Below are 18,305 nucleotides of genomic sequence, written 5' to 3'. Positions count from 1 at the left end.
TTTCTCCCTTCATCCCCGCACCCTAAGTTCTTCTTAGAGCCCCTGGGGAATTTCACAGGCTTCGTGCTTCTGAATAGATGAGTGGGTCTGGGTGGGCTGAGTAGAAGTCCCCAGCCTGGTGGTTCCCGTGGGTTCCTGTGGCAGGAAAGACCATCCTATCTTATTTGATCTCTCTTTCTTCCTCCCCCCATGCTAACTGTCATGACTAGAGGAGAAACCAAGACCCAAGTAAGTGTGGGATCCAGGCAGTGCTATGGGGTGTGTGTGTGTGTGTGTGTGTGTGTGTGTGTGTGTGTGTGCGCGCCAGAACTGGGCAAGGTGAGAGACCCAGAGAAAAGCCCAAATGGCAGAAGATGATAGGGACCAGCATTGCCAGAAATCTGTCCTCTAGGCCTCTGAATAAAAGACAGTAGGTTGTGGTTCTTCCCCATCAGCCAGTACGGTCAAGGAGGTCGCTGGCAATGGACTAAGGCTCAGAAGTGGGACTGAAGGCGTCACATATTTGCCATGCCTGGCTTTGTTGGCATAGGTCTGTCCATAGACTGTCCAGGTCTCCAGATATTTAAAAAAAAAAAAAATGGGCTTGAGGGACGAGAATCTCCTACTTGAGATGAGAACCCACTCTGGATTGACCTGATCCAAAAAGGGGTTGAGCCCCCCACCTCCACCCCCACCCCCCGCCCCGCGAGCCACTCAGCAGAGGTTCTGCCCTGGCCTTCCTTCCTCATTGTGAGTGCACCGGGGGGCAGTTGAACCCAGAATCTTGCACTTGGAAGTCCACAACCCTCCATATACAAGCCCCTTTTTGTCCCTTTAAGCCTTTCTGCCCGTTCCACACTCTGAGCCAGGCTGAGCTTTTGACACTTTCGCCTCGTTTCCTGCCCCATCCCTGAGAGAAGAGGAGAGCTAGGTGAAGAGTGCAGCTGGCCCATATCCCTCCCTTGAATGCTGTTTTAAATCAAGTTCACATAAAGAGATGCAGGACTGTGAGATAGTTTCTCATCTTAGGAAAATTATTTATGTTCTCAATATGAAAATAAAACACCTCATTAAGAAAATTTGGAAAATACATAAAAGTCAAATGAAGAGGGAAAAATATCCATCCATAATTCTCCCACCCACCCACCAGTCAGACTGTGGCAAGCAGAGAGGGGGGAAAAGGTCTTTATTTCTTCCTGCTCTTTTTCTACACAAAGTTCTTGGAAAAGAAAGATCTTGACTATGTTTTTTCAAGCACGGGACTGTCTATACAGCCTTGAATTCTGCTTTTAAAATAATTTAGCACTATTCATAAGTATTTTTCCATGTTTTTACATAGTCTTCTTAAATATTTTGAATGGCCACATAATATTCCATCAATTGGACAAACCATAATTTTCCTAACCATTCCCCGATCACAGGCTTCCCCCAATATTTTACAATCATAAATAATGCTGGTCGGAACGCATTTTCCATCTTGAGGGCTGTTTGCCTAGGCCACATTCCCAGAACTGGAATTACTGGGTCAAAGAGGACCAACGCTCTGAAGGCTTTGACAGTCACTGCCAAGCTGCTTTCCACCAGGGCTCAGCCAAGGCGGTCTCCAACGTGGGCTGTGAGCAGTCTTGTGTCCCACACCCTCCGCGCCCAAAGGCGGGAACGGGCATCTGCCCCTCACCCGTCGATGAACAGCCAACCACATCTCATGGTGGCTTTAGCATTCCTCTGATGGTACCACCACAAACTATCCATGTTTGCTTACTGCTCGTCTTTCTTTGCGAGTCAGTGGCTTGTGCCCCTTGCTCGTTTATCTCATGGCCGACACGTCTCCGTGTTTGCTTAATCGTCCGTTTACTCAGGGATATAAATCTTCTCTCTATTTGCTGAAAAGTTTCTTTTTTTTCAGTCTGGTTTTTCCCCCCTCTGCATTTTGATTTTTGCTTCCCCCCCCCTCCACATACATAAGTTTTTCATTTGCACAGCATCATCTGTACAGCTTTCCCTTGGAGGGAACTTTGGGGCTTCAGAGCTTAGAAAAATCCCTTCCCTCTCCAGGTTTTGATCGCTATTCAGCTCCCCTTTCCTCTGTGGCCTGCTTCTCAAAGCCGCGGTTGTCTGGGCTCCCTGCTCCATCTGGAATGTGTTGGCAGGAGGAGGGGGTCGTACAGCCAGCAGGCTGGGGGCTCCTTTTCCCCTTACAGGCTTTCCTTCACTTGGGCGCCCAGAAAGAAAGATTAAAAGAGTGTCCAGAGCCACAGGACAGGTCTCACCCCAGAAGCTGATGCCAGTCACTGCCCCTGGAGGGCTCGTGGTGGCCACCCTGCCCTCTGCTAGGGCTTGATTGCATTTGTTTATGTGTCTGAGAAAGGTGGCATGAAGCAGTGGGCAAAACAGAGGTGACACCTTCTAGGAAGGAACAAACCATTCCTGGGACACGGGTTAGAAACCCCAAAACAAAGAGCCAGGCAAACTACTTTAGTGAAGGCATGCTCTGTTGGGTGCCAGGGTGCAAGGAAAAGGAGAAGGCCAGCCTAGATTCGAGGAGGAGGCCAGCCTAGATTCGAGGCTGGCTGGCCTCCACTGTGGGAAGGTTCCAGTTGTCCCTGCTTATGAAATAATCTTTGTGTCTCTTTCCCAGACTCACTGCTCCTAAGATCCCAGAAGGGGAGAAAGTAGACTTCGATGTAAGTTTATGGGGACCAGATCACCCTCACTCCAAGCTCCAACCTTTGAACTCTAGGCTAGGCTTCAGGTCGTATCTTCCCAAACAGCCAGAAGCAAGGTAGTCCATCTCTAGGCCACACTCCCATAATTCACTCACAGACCCAAGGAAATGGAGATCCCTTCCCTTCTCCTCCACCCATCCTTGTACCCACCCATCCATCCACTCATCCACCTATCCTTTCACTCAACTGTCTATCATTTTATCCACCCATTCATCTATCCATTTATCTGTTCAAACACCCATTCATGTATACAGCAAGTCAGTCTCACAGTCTCCTCTCTGTTTGGCCCAAGAGGACATCTCTGAGGATGACAGAGCCAAGTCTGAGACAGGTCACCTCAAGGATAGTGCTGGCTTCATGATTAGTCAGGGCCTGGATTCCTCCATAGGAAGGGCATTATCTTGATCATGGCATGTCCAGACTAGGTCACTCTGGGCCTCAGGAAGGCAGCAGCTGTAGAGACCTGGTAGAAGGTGCCCCTTGCTGCAAGTGGGTCTCAGGCTGGCCAGGAGGGGTAGAAACTTCTCTCTTGCCCCCAGGATATTCAGAAAAAGCGTCAGAACAAGGACCTCATGGAGCTCCAGGCTCTCATCGACAGCCACTTTGAAGCTAGAAAGAAGGAGGAGGAGGAACTGATTGCGCTGAAGGAGAGAATTGTGAGTACTGCTGCTCTGGGAGGGTGCTGGGTGCTCCTGCAGGGACTGAGCAGGACAGGGCAAAGCTGACCATTTTTCCCTCTCGGCTGCAGGAGAAGCGGCGTGCGGAAAGAGCTGAGCAGCAAAGAATCCGTGCTGAGAAGGAGCGGGAACGCCAGAACAGACTGGCAGTAAGGACAATGTCATGCTGCTGCCTCTAGCCTGTGCAGCCGGAGAAGCACAGGATCATGGGTCTTCCTTTCATGGTGGCCCTCTGTTGGGCCAACAACAGAGCCAGTGGGTTAATGCCTCTTGCTCTACAGAACTCCCCCCACCCCACCCCGCCCAAGAACAACCTCCTTCTAGAAGTTTCTAAGTCGAGCTAGTCTTTGAAGCCTGCTCAAAGGGCAGCCCCTGAGGATCTTGGGGGTGGGGTCTCCACAGGAGGAGAAGGCCAGAAGAGAGGAAGAAGATGCCAAGAGGAGAGCTGAGGATGACATGAAGAAGAAAAAGGCCCTGTCCTCCATGGGTGCCAACTACAGCAGCTACCTGGCCAAGGTGAGGAACACGCTCAGAGCCCTGAAGGTGGCCTTCAAGTGGGGGCTGGGTTTTGTGCCATGTGCCTCCTGAGACTGGGCTCCTGATCACCTCTCCCCTCTGCAGGCTGACCAGAAGAGAGGCAAGAAGCAGACAGCCAGGGAGATGAAGAAGAAGATTCTTGCAGAGAGACGCAAGCCTCTGAACATCGACCATCTTAGTGATGACAAGCTGAGGTGGGTTGGCCCTCCCAAATGGTGCCCGACCCTCCCCCCAAAAGAACCGAGCCACAGCTCTCTGTGGTGGTTGGGAAACGGAAGCAGGGTCTTGGGCCCTGCCTTTCTGGTTTCATCCTATCAAAGTTCCTCTTTTCCATCTTCCAGGGACAAGGCCAAGGAACTCTGGGATACCCTGTACCAACTGGAGACTGACAAATTTGAGTTTGGGGAGAAGCTGAAACGCCAGAAATACGATGTGAGTCTAGCCATCTCTGGTTCTTGAGCCTGCGGGGTCTCACTCTCCAGGGAAGTCAACTGTCTCCCCACAGCCCAGTTATACTCTTGCCTTCACCTTGAGACCTGGCTCCACTGAGCCCCAGCTGGGGGCCACTTCTGGAGACTGTCCTTCAGGGGAAGTGCCTGAGCTATCAGCCCGACCTGCATCTGAACTGGCCAGTGCTGTAGCTGGAACTGTTATGGGTTCTCAAACTGCTGAGGTCCCCATGACATCTGCCTCTTCAGGGCAGGCAAGCAGGCTGGTAGGGTAACTCACACCTTCACCTGAAACTGGAAAAGGGAGTTTAGTACTGTGTCTCCTCTGGGGAGCAGGGAATCTGAGATGGAGTTACAACCTTCATAGGTATGAGGGCAAGCTAAGGTAAGGGGCTGTAGAGATGGGGCAGGGCCTTGGGGGATGAGTTAGAAGCCAAGCTTGTTCCTACCCACCATGGATGCAAGGAAAGGCTCCTGTCCTGGTGTCTGCTGTGCTTACTGCAAATGCAAACACCTTGAGTTCACTAGCAAGGCTGTACTCATGTCTCCCCCTCATGTCCCTCAAGTGCCAGGTGAAGGGAGAGGTGGAAACTCATGCAGGGGCATCTCCCACAACCATCAAGATAGACGATCTACAAGTTCTTGGCTCTTTCTTGCAACCTCTGGGTAAATGAGATGGGTCTTAGTTGCTCAACTTTGGAGAGCCTTGGTTCCATACCTCCACTGTTTGCCATCTCTAGAAAGACTCATCCCTCAGCCTCAAGGCTATCCCAGGAGCTAGCTCAGAGATGCCACCAAGCAAAGGCCAGGCCCCTCCTAGCAACGATATCTGAGTCAGGAACCCATAGCCTCCAGATACACTCTGCCCATGTCTGGTCTCTGGGGTTCACAGAGCCTGGCTGATCATCAGGAGACTTGCCCCATATTTATCAGGGCCTTGAAGCCTCAGCTGCCCACCCAACCTGGTAACCATCTCGATTTTTCTAGATCATGACTGTCCGGGCCAGAGTGGAGATGCTGGCCAAGTTGTGAGTAGGCAGAGCCAGGCTTGTGGGTGTGCAATGCTCAGCCAGCCTCTCGCATGGCAAAGATCTGGGTTGTTGAGGACACTGGTGGCATAGGGCCTTTTCCTTATGCCACAACTCCTCCCTCCTGACCTCAGTTGGTGGCTATGAGGCCGGCCTGATGCCCTTGTTGGCAGATGAGAAAGCAAGGTTCTTGCCTTCCCAGAGCTCCACTTGGGGCCAGAGCCTCTAGGCCACCAAATCAGGAGCAGGCACTATGGGCCAAGGAGCAGGAAGGTTGGGATCAGGAGTCAGAGGTGGAACTTTGGGAGGTCTGGAGGCCTCACCTCCACCCTGTCCCTTACCCTGCCTGCATCCTGCCACAGCCACAAGGTAAGTGGCCAGTTGGGAGCTGCTGTGTGTGGTAGCTAGAGAGCAAGTCAAGACGCAGTCCCAGGAGAAAGCAGCAGTGACCTCTCACAAAGGAGCCAGGAGACAGTAAGGAAACTGGACAGGAGTCTGTGTCGCTGCAATGAGGATACAGTGGAGATGCCACAGTTGGCCAGCCCTGTGGTAAAGACACGTGTCCCCTAGCCAGTGCCCAGCTGGGCTTCCCAGGTCTCTGTCACAGTAAGTCACCTGTGTTGTTACAGATCACCACCCTCAGGAGCCGCATTGACCAAGCCCAGAAGCAGTAAGTAGCCCAGCCCATTCTCGCTCTGTGCTGGGCCCAGAGTCCCCAGAGCCAGCTACCTGCAACCCTACCCAGGGCCTAGACATTTTAACTGGTCCCTGAACAAGGGCTCTTGGTGGCTGGCCCTTAACAGAGCAATAACAAGACTAACTGGGTCCCAGGACCCCCTGGCTCCTTCCTCTCCTGCATGCAGGAAGTGCCAGATGGAGTTTGTTAGTAATACCTTCCCCTCTATGATGTGCTGGCCAGCAGGAAGCCTGTAACAGGGTGTGGTAATGAATATCTACAATCCCAATACCTCTCCAGAGTTGGGAGCAGGATCAGGAGTTCAAGGCCAGCTGGGTTACGTGAAACCCTATCTCAGTTAAGGAAAGAAAGGAATGAGGAGTAAGAGTATAGTTCACCTGATAGAGTGCTTGCCCAGCATGCACAAGGCCCTTCCTTTGATCCCAGTGCTTTAGCTGGAGGGACCTGTTGCTACAGTGACCCCTCACCAGGTGCTGAGTTTGATATAATGCTGGGAGTCTGATACTGAGCCTGGACATGGGGTTGTCACACTCCAAGGACAGAATCAAGTGGAACTGCTTAGATTTCCTGTTTCTTGGGACTTTTCTCCCTCCTTCCACACTTCCATGATGCTCAGGGGAGATGGGTGCTCCTCCAGGGAAGGAGCTATTGGCTTGTATCTCTGTTGGGTGGGTTGGAGGGTCATGACAGGCTCATTTGATGAGATGCCAGGTGCATGTGAACGTGGGTGTGTGCATATGTTAGGATTCTCAGGAAGGTCTGTGAGGACACAACATCACCACCCCAAGGTCCCACTGGGCTGGCTTCAGAGCACATGTACTTTTATCCTCGTGCCAACCTGGACCCTCATACAGCACTCATCCTGCTTCCAGCTTGGTGGGGTATAGAGGGCCTCAGATAATAAGGTCCCAAGTCCTGGGGACAGGTACCCTTAGCTGCCATCAGAAAGGCACAGACTTCAAAACCAATAGTGTTTAAAGCTAGTGTGGCATGGGCCTGTCTGCAGTATTCCCCCTGGCCAAAGCAGGAGAACAGAAGGTGAGCCCAGGTAACCAGCTAACCCTGTCCTAACCACACTAGTGCCCAGGCCCTGTCAGGCCCACTGCAGGTGAGTCAGCTCCTACTGCTCAGGCTGGAACGAGGTGTGTGCACTGGAAGTGGGGGGCAACAGCTTGGGGAAACCGGAGCTGAAAGTCTCCACTAGCTGGCTGGACACTTCTGAACCTTAAGCACAACTTGCTTCCCGTTTGCAGCAGCAAGAAGGCTGGTGCCACAGCCAAGGGCAAAGTCGGTGGGCGCTGGAAGTAAAGGAGCCGAGCGGTGCGCTGCTGCAGCAGCAGAGACCGTCCCCCCTGACTCCCGCCAGGGCCGGTTATTCCAGCTCTGCACCCTCCAACCCTCACACCCAGGCTTTTTCTGGAGCTCAGGGCCCATCCTGCCTCAATGCCCTCACCTTCTGGGGTCTGGGAATAAAGTTCTCAGACTCCCCTCTACTGTGTATGTGCTGTCATGCATAAGGGGCCAGAGGGAGGTTGAGAGGTGGTGCTGCCATACAGGAGCGCCATGCGAGCACACCTCAGGACAGCCCTGGAAGACTCAGGGTATTTTACTGCTGTTAGCAACTGCGGCTCAACTGCACATGGTGCTGTGCCCTAATGTACCCCCAGAACTTGCCCTGTAGCTGTTCTTATCAGAGACATTTTATTCCTAGGGCACCCCTTCTCTCCCCTGCACCAGAGCCCTCCATGTTAGAAGGCTGCCTGGGCAGCCCAAAGCACTGTTTAAAGAAGAAACAGCCCAACCTTGGGAGGGTTAGGGAGGAAGGCTGGCTGCCTGGAGACGTTGCAGACACCCCGAAGGGGGGGAGGCGAGGGGGGAGCTCCAGCTAGCACATCAAGGGGGGAGAGGAATGCAGGAAAGCACGTTTCCCACGAGGGAGCAAGCTCGGCAAACAGCGTTCTCCTATATTACAGGGAACACAGAACACAACTGTGCAATAAATTTGAAAGTCCTGACCAAATAGAATTATGGAAAATATAAATCACAGAAATTGGATCAAGACGCGGAGCCCTGCACAGCGAGGTATTCATAGAGGAAGGGGCTTATGCACAAACACCTCCGGGAAGACTGGGGAGGCAGGGCAGCCACAGCCAGCGCTCGGAATGAAAAACAGGGAGTACAGTCAGCCCTCACCAGGCCCCTGAAGGCAACTGACAACCCCCAGAGAGCACATGTAGCCCATCTGTAATGCACCCCAAGAGAGAGCAGTATGCTCATCTGTGCATGCACCCCAACACACAGTGGTACAGACTCCATCTCTGTGTGCACCTCAACAGAGAGTGGTGTAGACCCCATGTGTGTGCACTCCAATCCACATTGCTGTGGTTCCTCTGGGAAACACACACACACACACAACACAACACACACACACACACACAACACACACACACACACACACACACACACACACACACACACGCACGCACACACACACACACACACACACTTGCACTAAAAGGACTGTAAATACACTGTGTGGTGATGTATCTAGATGCTCTGTGCCCAGCATGTTGTTCAGTGGCCCTGACTGTGATCCAGTGGAGAAGGTTCTGTCAGCACCATAGAACACGGGGACAGCAGCACACCTTGCAGTGGAAAGAATGGGATCAGCCAGTTTGGAATGGGCAGGGGAACCAAAGGGCAGGAGTGGACAGTGATTGAGACATCAGGGGAGAGGACTTTGGCTAAGTAAACGTCACATGATGCTGTTGAAACTAGACTAGGGGATTAGACATTGCTCAGGTGGTGTCTTCAATATGCTAAAGGCAAACATGTTTGTGTCTTTCCACAATGTCAGAATGTATTGATTAACAGCAGTACATTCGCAAGGTAAGGCTGTTTTCAATGGCAGCATTTGCCAGATAATCCCGCTTTCTTTGATAGCCTGATCGAGGCAAACACAAGCTCTTTCACTCCAATCTTAGTTACTAATATTGACTCTCAGATCACACACCACACAGTAAATACATCTATCTCTATCCATATATGAATCTTACATAATGGCTACAAAGGTTTAAAGGGGCAGGAAGTTTCAAAGAGTCCTGAGAAGTCAAAGCTGGGAAATCAATAGGGCCCTCAGAGTCTCTGTATTGATAAGATAAAGAGCAGACTGGCGCTCGAGCAGAGGCTGGCGACACTGCACAGTGGGTTCTGTGGAGTCAGGCCTGCTGTGCGGTCAGAGCTGAGCTGCAGGAGTGAAGTGAACAGCAGGGTGGGTCCAGATGAACCAATGTGTAAACAGATGAATGGCAGCTCCAAACAAGGGAACAGGAGGATGGCAGTTGAACAAGCCACATCAACAGTGGGCACCGAAGTGAGCAGAAACCCTGGGACAGTTAGATGTTCTCAGACTGTCAGTTCTTCACAACACACATACACACTGTTCGGGGCAGGGAGCGGGCATGACCATCCATCCCTGTACTAGGCCTCTACCTCTTTATGAAGTCTAGATGAGGGATTTCTACCGTTTTCTTGGTCTGGTATATCTGGTGAGTTCTTGGGTCTGGTTTCTTTAGTAAATTTAATATGTCCATCTGCCCCTACAGTCTCAATTCACTCTGATAAAATTTTAGGATAGCACCCTTTCTACTCCCAGAAATAAGGTATTTATTAATCTGTACTTCCTGTGTGGTGCTGGACAGATAGTATCATTCCTGTGTCCCTAGACACATAGTCACCCTCCATCTTCAAAATGGAGTCAAAAGCTGCTTATAAAATGGAGTCTCTCAGGACAACACACAGCCTGAAAAAAAAAAAAAAAAAAAAGCTGGGCGTGATGGCTCACACTTTTAATCCCAGCACTCTGGAGGAAGAGGCAAGGAGATCTCTGTGAGTTCAAGACCAGCTAGGACTCTGTTACACAGAGAAACCTTGTCTCGAAAAACCAAAAAAAAAAAAAAGAAAAAGAAAAAAAAAGTAAACAACAACAAAGCCAAAAACCAGTTTTGAACAATACAGAGTCACTTATGGCAGGACACAACTTGATCTCAACAGATAGGGAGCACCCTAAAAACACATGGGATGCTCGAGTGTCAGAATAGGGGCTTGCTGACCTGACTTAGCAAGGTTCCTTCTTTTGTATGAGAAGTTCAGGGGCAGGGTGGGGGACAGGAGCCTGGGTGAAGTGTGGCCAAGCAGAGGGTCTTTGTCCATACCCCGTGTACACATACATCAACGTAGTCCAAAACTCCACACACGCACATACCAATGGCCCTCACAGATAGAGCCTCCCACTGTGTGTGGGTACACCTCAACAGACACCCTGGCCCACAAGTCCTCATCTCTTCCTACACACCCCTACACAGCCACTCTCCTATATGTGTAGGTTTAAATACATCTAGTGTGACCAGGTACTTTGTTACATTTTTTTCCCAGAAATGCATAGTTGGAAAAATTAATACAAAGAGTGTTGGGCCCTATGGGTCCAGAAACCAATCTCATCTCCTTGCCTTGCTCTGAAAGGCAGCTGAAACAGCCCAGAACTGCCTGAACAGAATGGCTAAGCTGGGGACAGAATGGGCCACTACCCTGGGCAAAATGGCCCCATGTACCAGAAGCTGGCTGTGGTTCAGAGCTTCAGAACTGAATGGGGAACTCGGAGCCTCAGTAAGTCCTGGTTCTGAGCATGCCATTCACAGTAACGGTAGATGAAGGATCAAAAAAGCGGGTTGGGAGAAGGTGTGTGAGATGGGAAACAAGAGGCTGTTGAGCTGTTTCCACTGGCCGGGAATGCACATGAATCTCACAAAGGCTGACTGACCTCAGCCTGGGACCCAAAGCACAGCTCAGCAAGGAGGGGACTCTTTCAGCGTGTCTTGGAAAGGAACTGAATAGCTCTGAACCCAAGATGAAGTCTTAGAGGACAGCAGGAAGCACTTTGGGCTGAAGGATAATGGATCATGGTGCTGGGGGACAGGAGGGACACCAGGGGAAACCACGGGGCCCTTTGCTTACATAAGAAAAGGGAACACAGCCTCCATGTCGATTAGGTGCATGAGTTACACGTAGGACTTGAGAAATTGACAGAACAGTCAAGAACTAAATGAAAAACAGAGAAGCCAGGACACCATGATAAACAGAAGTTAATAAGTAGGTACTTGTATGGAGAGGGTCACAGAGGCAAAAACCTGGTCTGTGAGACAGACAGGTGAGTTGCGTCAACTGCTGCTATCAGATGAAAAGTTCAGTGGCCAGAGGGGACAGATACAGATAATGAGAAGCGGGGAAGATAATGAGAAGGGGGCTGTGACTGCAGAGATGGCCCGGACGTGATTGCCCTACAAGAATGTCACAAACACATTGCAGCAATCTGTCTGAAAACCGGAGAAAACAGCCCAGTCCCCAGGGGAAATACGACATGCAAACAGGGCTAAGGTAAAGAGCAAACGTTGAATAAACAACTCTTTCGAAAGGTGCTGACACCATGGCTAAACCATGTCCCCCAACATCGACCTGCACTTTTAAAAAACAATGATGGCTTCTCATCAGAAACCAGAACAGTGGGATTTGAATTTACAACACATAAAAAGGGTGTAAAAGCACCAACAATATGTTGAGGACTGGCATGCAGCACGGAGGTAGAGCATTTTCTTAGCATGCAAGAGGCCCCTGGTGCTGCAAAAGTCAAAAGCTCTTTTAAAAAAGCCCAGAACACACCATGGTTCTGGAAAGCTGGGTGGTTATGGTGGCACTTGCCTTTAATCTCAGCACTTGGGAGGCAGAGGCAGGCAAATCTCAGGGAATTTGAAGCCAGCCTGGTCTACATATACAGTTCCAGGTTAGTCAGGGCTACACCATGAAAGTCTGACTCACAACAATAAAACCAAAAATAATGATGGTTCCAGTAGTCAAGTTAAGGAGGCCATCTTCCAAAAACCTACAGAGAAGCTTCACTCTGGGAAGTAAATGGCTGAAACATTCTCTTTATGATAAAGAACCAAGCAAGAGCCTAGCATGGTGACACACATCTGTGATCCCAGCACTTGGGAGAGGGGGGAGGAGGATTGTGGAGAGTTTGAGGCCAATGATTCTGGTTTACAGAGAGACCATGTCTCAAAAATACAAAAAAAAAAAAAAAAAGGTAAGAACTGGGCATGGTGACTCATATTTGCAGCCCCAGCTGCAACAGGCTGAAACAGGAGGATTTTGTGAGTTCAAGACAAACCTAGACTACATATGTAGTGAGTTCCAGTCCGGCCTTGGCTAGAAAGTAAGAGGCTATCTCAAAAACTGAAAAAAGGAAAGCAAGGCTGGGCTGTGGCTAGGTTGGCAGAATGCTTGCCCAGCACACATAAAATCCTGGGTTCCATCCCAACACTTGAGGGGTAGGGGCAGGAGGATCAGAAGCTCAAGGTTATCTTCGTTTAATTAAGAGTTTGAGATCAGCCTAGACTACATGAGACTCTGTCTCAAAAAAACAAACAAATAATATAAAAAAAAATTAAGGCAAAAGAGCAAGAACGCCAGCTTGTACTTCAAACAGACCAGATGTCCTAGTCAGAGCTTGAGACAAGATAAAGGAATGTTTTGAAGAGGGATTTGTCTGCAAAGAGAAACTCTGTTATCATTATGAACAGCTGAACCAAGGGTTCTGAGCTGTCAGAAGTGAGCAAGATGGAGTACTGGAGACTCCCCTAGGATCAGAGCAGAGCTGAGATCTGATGGCTTGAAGATGCTGTCTGGAGCCAGCTGTGGCGGGATGCTCTGAGAATCCCAGCAACTGAGGAGGCTGAGGCAGAAGGATCACGTAGTCAGATTGGACTGCATAGTGAGCCTTGTCTCTTTCTTCCCTCCCCAAAGAAAAGTATACCATTCAAAATGGAAAATTTTTTTAATTAATTTTTTATTATTATTTGTGCATGTAGTGTGTGCATGTGAGCCTGCCATGCTACGTGTGTAAAGGTCAGAGAACAATTTTTGGGAGTTGGTTCTCTCTTTCTTCCATGGAATTTGGAGATCTTGGGTTGTTGGGCTCACATGGCAAGCATTTCTGCCTGGTGAGCCATCTTGTCAACTTCCAAATTGAAAAAATTTCAAGCATAGGATAAGAATATATCCAACAAAAGACACACAGCACCGTTCTGGAGAAAGCATAAAAATAAAGCCTACCATTGAAAGACATTCAAGGGACTAGGGCCACTTACTGGTCCTGTGTTCCAGTCCTCAGTTAAAGAGGAAGTCTGGGACACTGGCAGCAGGGAAGTACACCACAAAGAGCATACTGGTAGCCACAGGGACCCATTGGGTCCACACAGTGGGTAGAGACAGGCTTAGCCCCATGGGGTGTGGTCAGGGGGAGCAGAGCCTTGGGGCAAAGTGGATTGTGACTAAAGAAAGGTACAAGAGGAGGTGCCTGGGATGAGGAGCTCCCTGACCAGACACCAGGGGGTGCTCAGGTGTCAGGATGGAGAGCTTGCCGACTTGACTAACAGGATTCTTTGTTAATGTCTAGGGATGGGCTCAGGGAGATCAGGCACCTGGCTGAAGTGTGGCTAAACAGAGAATCTTGCCAAAATAAGTAGTATTTATTATCCACAGAAAACCCAGAGCACTGCTAAGAAAAAGTGGCAATTGTACCAAATCAGAAGTCTGGGTTGAGTGTGGCAGCAGGTAGGACACACATGTAGTCCTAGCACTTGGGAGGGAGAGTCTAGAGAATCCCAAATTTGAGACTAGCTTGAGTAACACTGTAAATTCAAGACCAGCCTGGGCTACACAGCAAGACCCTCAGAAAACCAAAGGTTGGGCGAGGTGGGCACGAGGAGAAGAAGAAAGAATTCTGAACACCCACCCATCAAGGGCCAAATGCAAAAGGGGAATGCAGCAAGACATTAAAACCATTTTTCATTTAAGAGGTAGACTGGGCTGGATGTGGGTCAGTGAGAGTGCCCTTGATTCATTATGCATAAGGCTTTGGGTTTGAGTCCCAGAAACTCAAAAAACAAAACTTAAACTAAACTAAAAAATGTATCATATGTGCTTGGACTTGCAGAGCACGGTGGAATTCAGATGAAGGGTCCCTGGAGCCCTGCAGGGGAGGGGACATGCGGGCTAAGGGGCCACACAGAGCCTAGGGGTACATTCCTCACGTTCCTTGTCTTGCGCCTGCACTGGACAGGCGGGTGGAGGCTTTTCCTGTTTTAATTATGCCTTCTGTACATCTCAACGGTTAAACAGTTCAATAACTACTTTCTATGGAGGGAAGGACATCGCAAAAACTCTATCTTTATGTTCACAAGCAAACAGAACAAAACCTGCAGTAACTAGGGAAAGCCATAAATAAACCCTATCTTTGTCTGTCCAGCCAGTGAAGCCCCAAGCCCCCAGCTCAGGCAGGAACCACGCACGGATGCCTGCTTTTGCCATTACTGCTCTACCCGGGTCTGAAAACCCAAGACAATGCGAAAAGATGTTCAACGGAAATAAGATGTATAACTTCTGGAAAGGAGGAGACCAAAATACCACATTCTTGCGGCCCCCAGAGAGTCGGCGGAAGAGTTCTCAGGATGAATGAGGGGTTCAGGGAGCAGTCAGATGCAAAGTGTGTATTGTAAATCAATATATTTTATTATTTTCCACCAGAAACCAGCCAGAAGATACAGAAGGGGGGGGGGAGTTTCCATTTAAAAAAAAATCATAAAAGCAACAGTCGAAACCAAAGGCATAAAAGTATTTAGACACTATCCTCCTGAGAACTGTCCTGGTCTACAGAAAGAAAATTTCAAACTACTAAAAGGTATTAAAAATGAAACTTGAGGAAAAGATAAAAAACAGAAAAAAACAAAATAAAACAAAACATGCTTTTGCACAGAAAGCTTGACTCTTAAAATAATCTTTTTTTTTTTCAAAATTAGTGCATACTGCATGGTTGATCAGATTTTTTTAACCAAAATGATTTTCTATTTGCTTGTCTGTTTGTTGAGACAGCTCATGTAGTCTAAGCTGGCCTTGAACTCGGCATTATGTAGCCAAACCTGCCTCCACTTTCCAAGTGCTGGGATGGCAGGTTAGTGCTCTAGCGTTTAGGACCAACCAAAATTTGAATAAGGTTTTCTTGAGAGTAAAGGCTGAAGCAGGGATAAGAGAGCCTTTGGAGTAACACGTCTAAGATTCAGTACAGAAGAAAGATGCAGACGCGGCGAAGAAAGCACAGGGTCCAGGCTCCTAAGGTGTATGCCCTGCCTGCGGCGACTGCACAAAGCATCCTTGGTCTTTGTCTCCCGTGACCCTCACAGCAAAGGAAGTGGACCCCACCATCATTTGGATTCCCAGGGTAACACACAGAAGCTCAGGCCAGTCCCCACAAAGCCCCCAGACCACCCAGCTGCCAAGTGACAGGCTCAGCAGGACCCCCTGACCATGCCTTCCGTGCCCTCTGCCTTCCTAGACTGTAGTGTTCATCCTTTTCCCACAGTGTTTATCAGCATAAAACTGTGAGCACAGGGGAGTTTGGGGAGGGGTGTGGGGCAGCCCAGTTGAGAAGGGGGTGTATCTAACAGAGAAGGTGGGGGGAATTAAAATAGGAATTTAGGAAGAAAAAAAGAGAACGAGGTTTTTGCTCTACACCAATAACTAAAGGGAATTAGGAAGTTCAGCAGAAGAAAGATTGTTAAAAGTAAAATCAGGGTGGATGTGATCAAGATACATTGAATGTATGTGTGAAATGTTCAAAGAATAAATAAAGTAGTATTTAAGAACAAAACAAAAATTCAGAAGGACAGTAAAATCTGGTTGTGTGTGTGTGTGTGTGTGTGTGTGTGTGTGTGTGTGTGTGTGTGTGTTGTTTTGTTTTGTTGAGGTTGAGAAACATTTTCCCCAGCTTATTAAAAAAAAAAAAAAAAACAGAATTGTGGAGGAAAAGGAGGTTTGTAAATTCTACCTCTTTAGTTAATGTTTTTGAAACAGAGTCTCATGTAGCCCAGGCTGGCCTTGAACTCACTATGTAGCCGAGGCTGGCCTTAAACTCATTATGTTCCTCAACATGACCTTGAACCTCTGATCCTTGTGCCTCCACTGCCCAAGTGCTGGGAAACTTTAAATTGCTATATGTCAAAACATTATCCATCAAAATGAAAAGGCATATTTCCACTCCCGGCTAAAATGGAGTAATAGAGACCGGATTTACCCCGCTGCCTGCAGCAGCCAACAAAACAACCGAACAAAACAAAACAGACACAAAGCCATGGAACAATGGTGTCTAGGGCGCCGCACATCAGCTGGCAAAGACAATGACCCCCGTGCAACGGAAAGGTCTAGGGGCCTCTCACTGCCCAGCTCTCTTCCCTGAGAGAATTCCCAGGCCTCAGGCAGGAAGGGAGCAAGGTGGAGCCTCAGGATACTTGAGTGAAAGAGCTGAGCAGAGGGTCCGAGGGACTGAGGTAACTGGAGTTCAAGAGACAGGCTGTGGGGGAGTGGGGGCAGGGCTGTGCTGCACAGTGGGAAAACCTGGGGTCCTGCAGGCACTCGTCAGTTGCACAGCAAGCATGGCTGGGGCCAACATGAGCCTGGGAAACAATCCTCTGAGCACTGCCGCTTCCCAGGCCCAGGAATGGAGGCTGTTCCCACCAGCCAGGGCAGAGGGCTGCAGGCTCACAGGTCTTGGGTCTGGGAAACCTTGCCCAAGTCTTAGGGACCTTTGGCCTGGAGCTGAACATTCTTCCAGACCTGCCTGTGAGAAATCATAAAAACAAGACCTGAAGGATCCAACTCCCAAGCCGCCCCCAACCATCCCCCGCCTCTGTGTGTATGTTTTGAGATAGGGTTACAGCCTGCTTATTCAGTTTCTACAGTGCTAGAGATCAAACCCAGGGCTTTGTGTGTGCTGGGCATGCAGTCCATCAACTACAAAGCTCAAAAATATTTATAGAAATGTAAAGATATTAGGCACTTGCTGAGGCAAAACTCAGGATGTCCGGGGTCCCATAAAACCCATCAAGCAGAAACAAAGCAGGAAAGGGGCAGGGGTCACCAGGCCAAAGCAAATGGGGTGAAGCTGAATGAGACCCCAAGGTACCCACTAAGACTGACTGCAGGGAGCACAGCTGTAAGATCCCGATGAAAAAACGGGAGGAAGAGATGAATATAAGTTCAAGTCAATGCAAAGTGGTGTTGGGGGTTGGTTGGTAGGGAACTGTGGGATAAAACAAGCAGTTATGAAGGCAGCGGGCTAAAAATGGTCCCGAGCAAATGGCCGGGAGGGTCACTCACATAGAACGTGTGCTTAGCATGCACAAGGCCCTGACTTCCATCTCCAGCATCCAAAACACAAAGCCAAGCAAAGCTAAGTGACTGGTCTAAAGATCCCAGGTAAGAAGCAGACTGCAAACTGAGGCTGGGATGTAGCTCCAACTGCAGAGCACTTGCCTGGCGAGCATGAAGCCCTGGGGTCAGTCCCCAGATCACATAAATTCTGGTATGGTGCACAGCTGCCATCCCTGGACTACATGTGACAAACAAAACAGTTACTTTGTCTTCGAACAGCCCATACTCATACTCCTGGGTGCGTTTTCCTTTCTTCTTTTTTTCTTTACTTTAGCCCTTGTGCTTAAGATCATTGTTAAGAGTGCCTTTTCAGAAACTCGAGAGAGGGCTCTGTGGTTCAAAGTGCTTGCTGCTTTTTCAGAAGATCTACATTTGATTCCCAGCAGCCACATGGCAGCAACAACCATCAGTAACTCCAGTCCCAGAGGAGCCAATGCCTTCTTCTGCCTTCTGGGGACACTGTGCTCCCCTGGTGAACAAACATATGTCCAGGAACACACTCACACATGCAAAATAAAAATAAATTTAAAAGAAAATAAAATTTTTTTTTGATAGATCCCAATCTGTTTCATACTGGCAAAGAAAGGAAGGAAGGGAGAAAAATCAAGCTTGTCAAACTGGATAAAAAAAAAAAACACCCTCCACCCCCTCACTCCCTCACCCTCCACCCCCTCACTCCCTCACCCTCCACCCCCTCACCCCCTCACTCCCCACCCCCTACCCCTGTGCCCCCAATGCTTTAAATGTAGACACAAATGGTTTAAAAGAAATAACAAAGTTTCAAATGATGCCAGCAGAAACTCAGAGAATTGAAAGGAAGAATAAAGGAATCCCCAGCTGAGCCAGGCTGCAATGTGCCCAGTGTGCCATGACCATCCCAGCACTGGAGAGGC

At 49.2% G+C, this 18,305-nt stretch overlaps 1 protein-coding gene across 1 annotated transcript; it reads left to right on the top strand.

Annotated features, from left to right (window-relative positions):
- Positions 1 to 2,568: 2,568 nt before the first annotated feature.
- On the top strand, positions 2,569 to 7,584 carry Tnnt3 (troponin T3, fast skeletal type). The gene is made up of 8 exons (XM_052713398.1): positions 2,569 to 2,663; positions 3,245 to 3,361; positions 3,454 to 3,531; positions 3,785 to 3,898; positions 4,004 to 4,113; positions 4,261 to 4,351; positions 6,026 to 6,066; positions 7,347 to 7,584. Exons 2-8 carry the CDS (start codon positions 3,278 to 3,280, stop codon positions 7,399 to 7,401), a joined length of 573 nt encoding a protein of 190 aa, XP_052569358.1. The 5' UTR covers positions 2,569 to 2,663; positions 3,245 to 3,277; the 3' UTR covers positions 7,402 to 7,584.
- Positions 7,585 to 18,305: the final 10,721 nt, after the last annotated feature.

The sequence above is a fragment of the Peromyscus californicus genome, unplaced genomic scaffold (genome assembly GCF_007827085.1).
Source record: "Peromyscus californicus insignis strain IS unplaced genomic scaffold, ASM782708v3 Scaffold_4__1_contigs__length_199733344, whole genome shotgun sequence".
NCBI classification, from domain to species: domain Eukaryota; kingdom Metazoa; phylum Chordata; class Mammalia; order Rodentia; family Cricetidae; genus Peromyscus; species Peromyscus californicus.
Note: the sequence above shows the minus strand (reverse complement) of the source record. Positions and strands in the feature narration are given on the sequence as shown.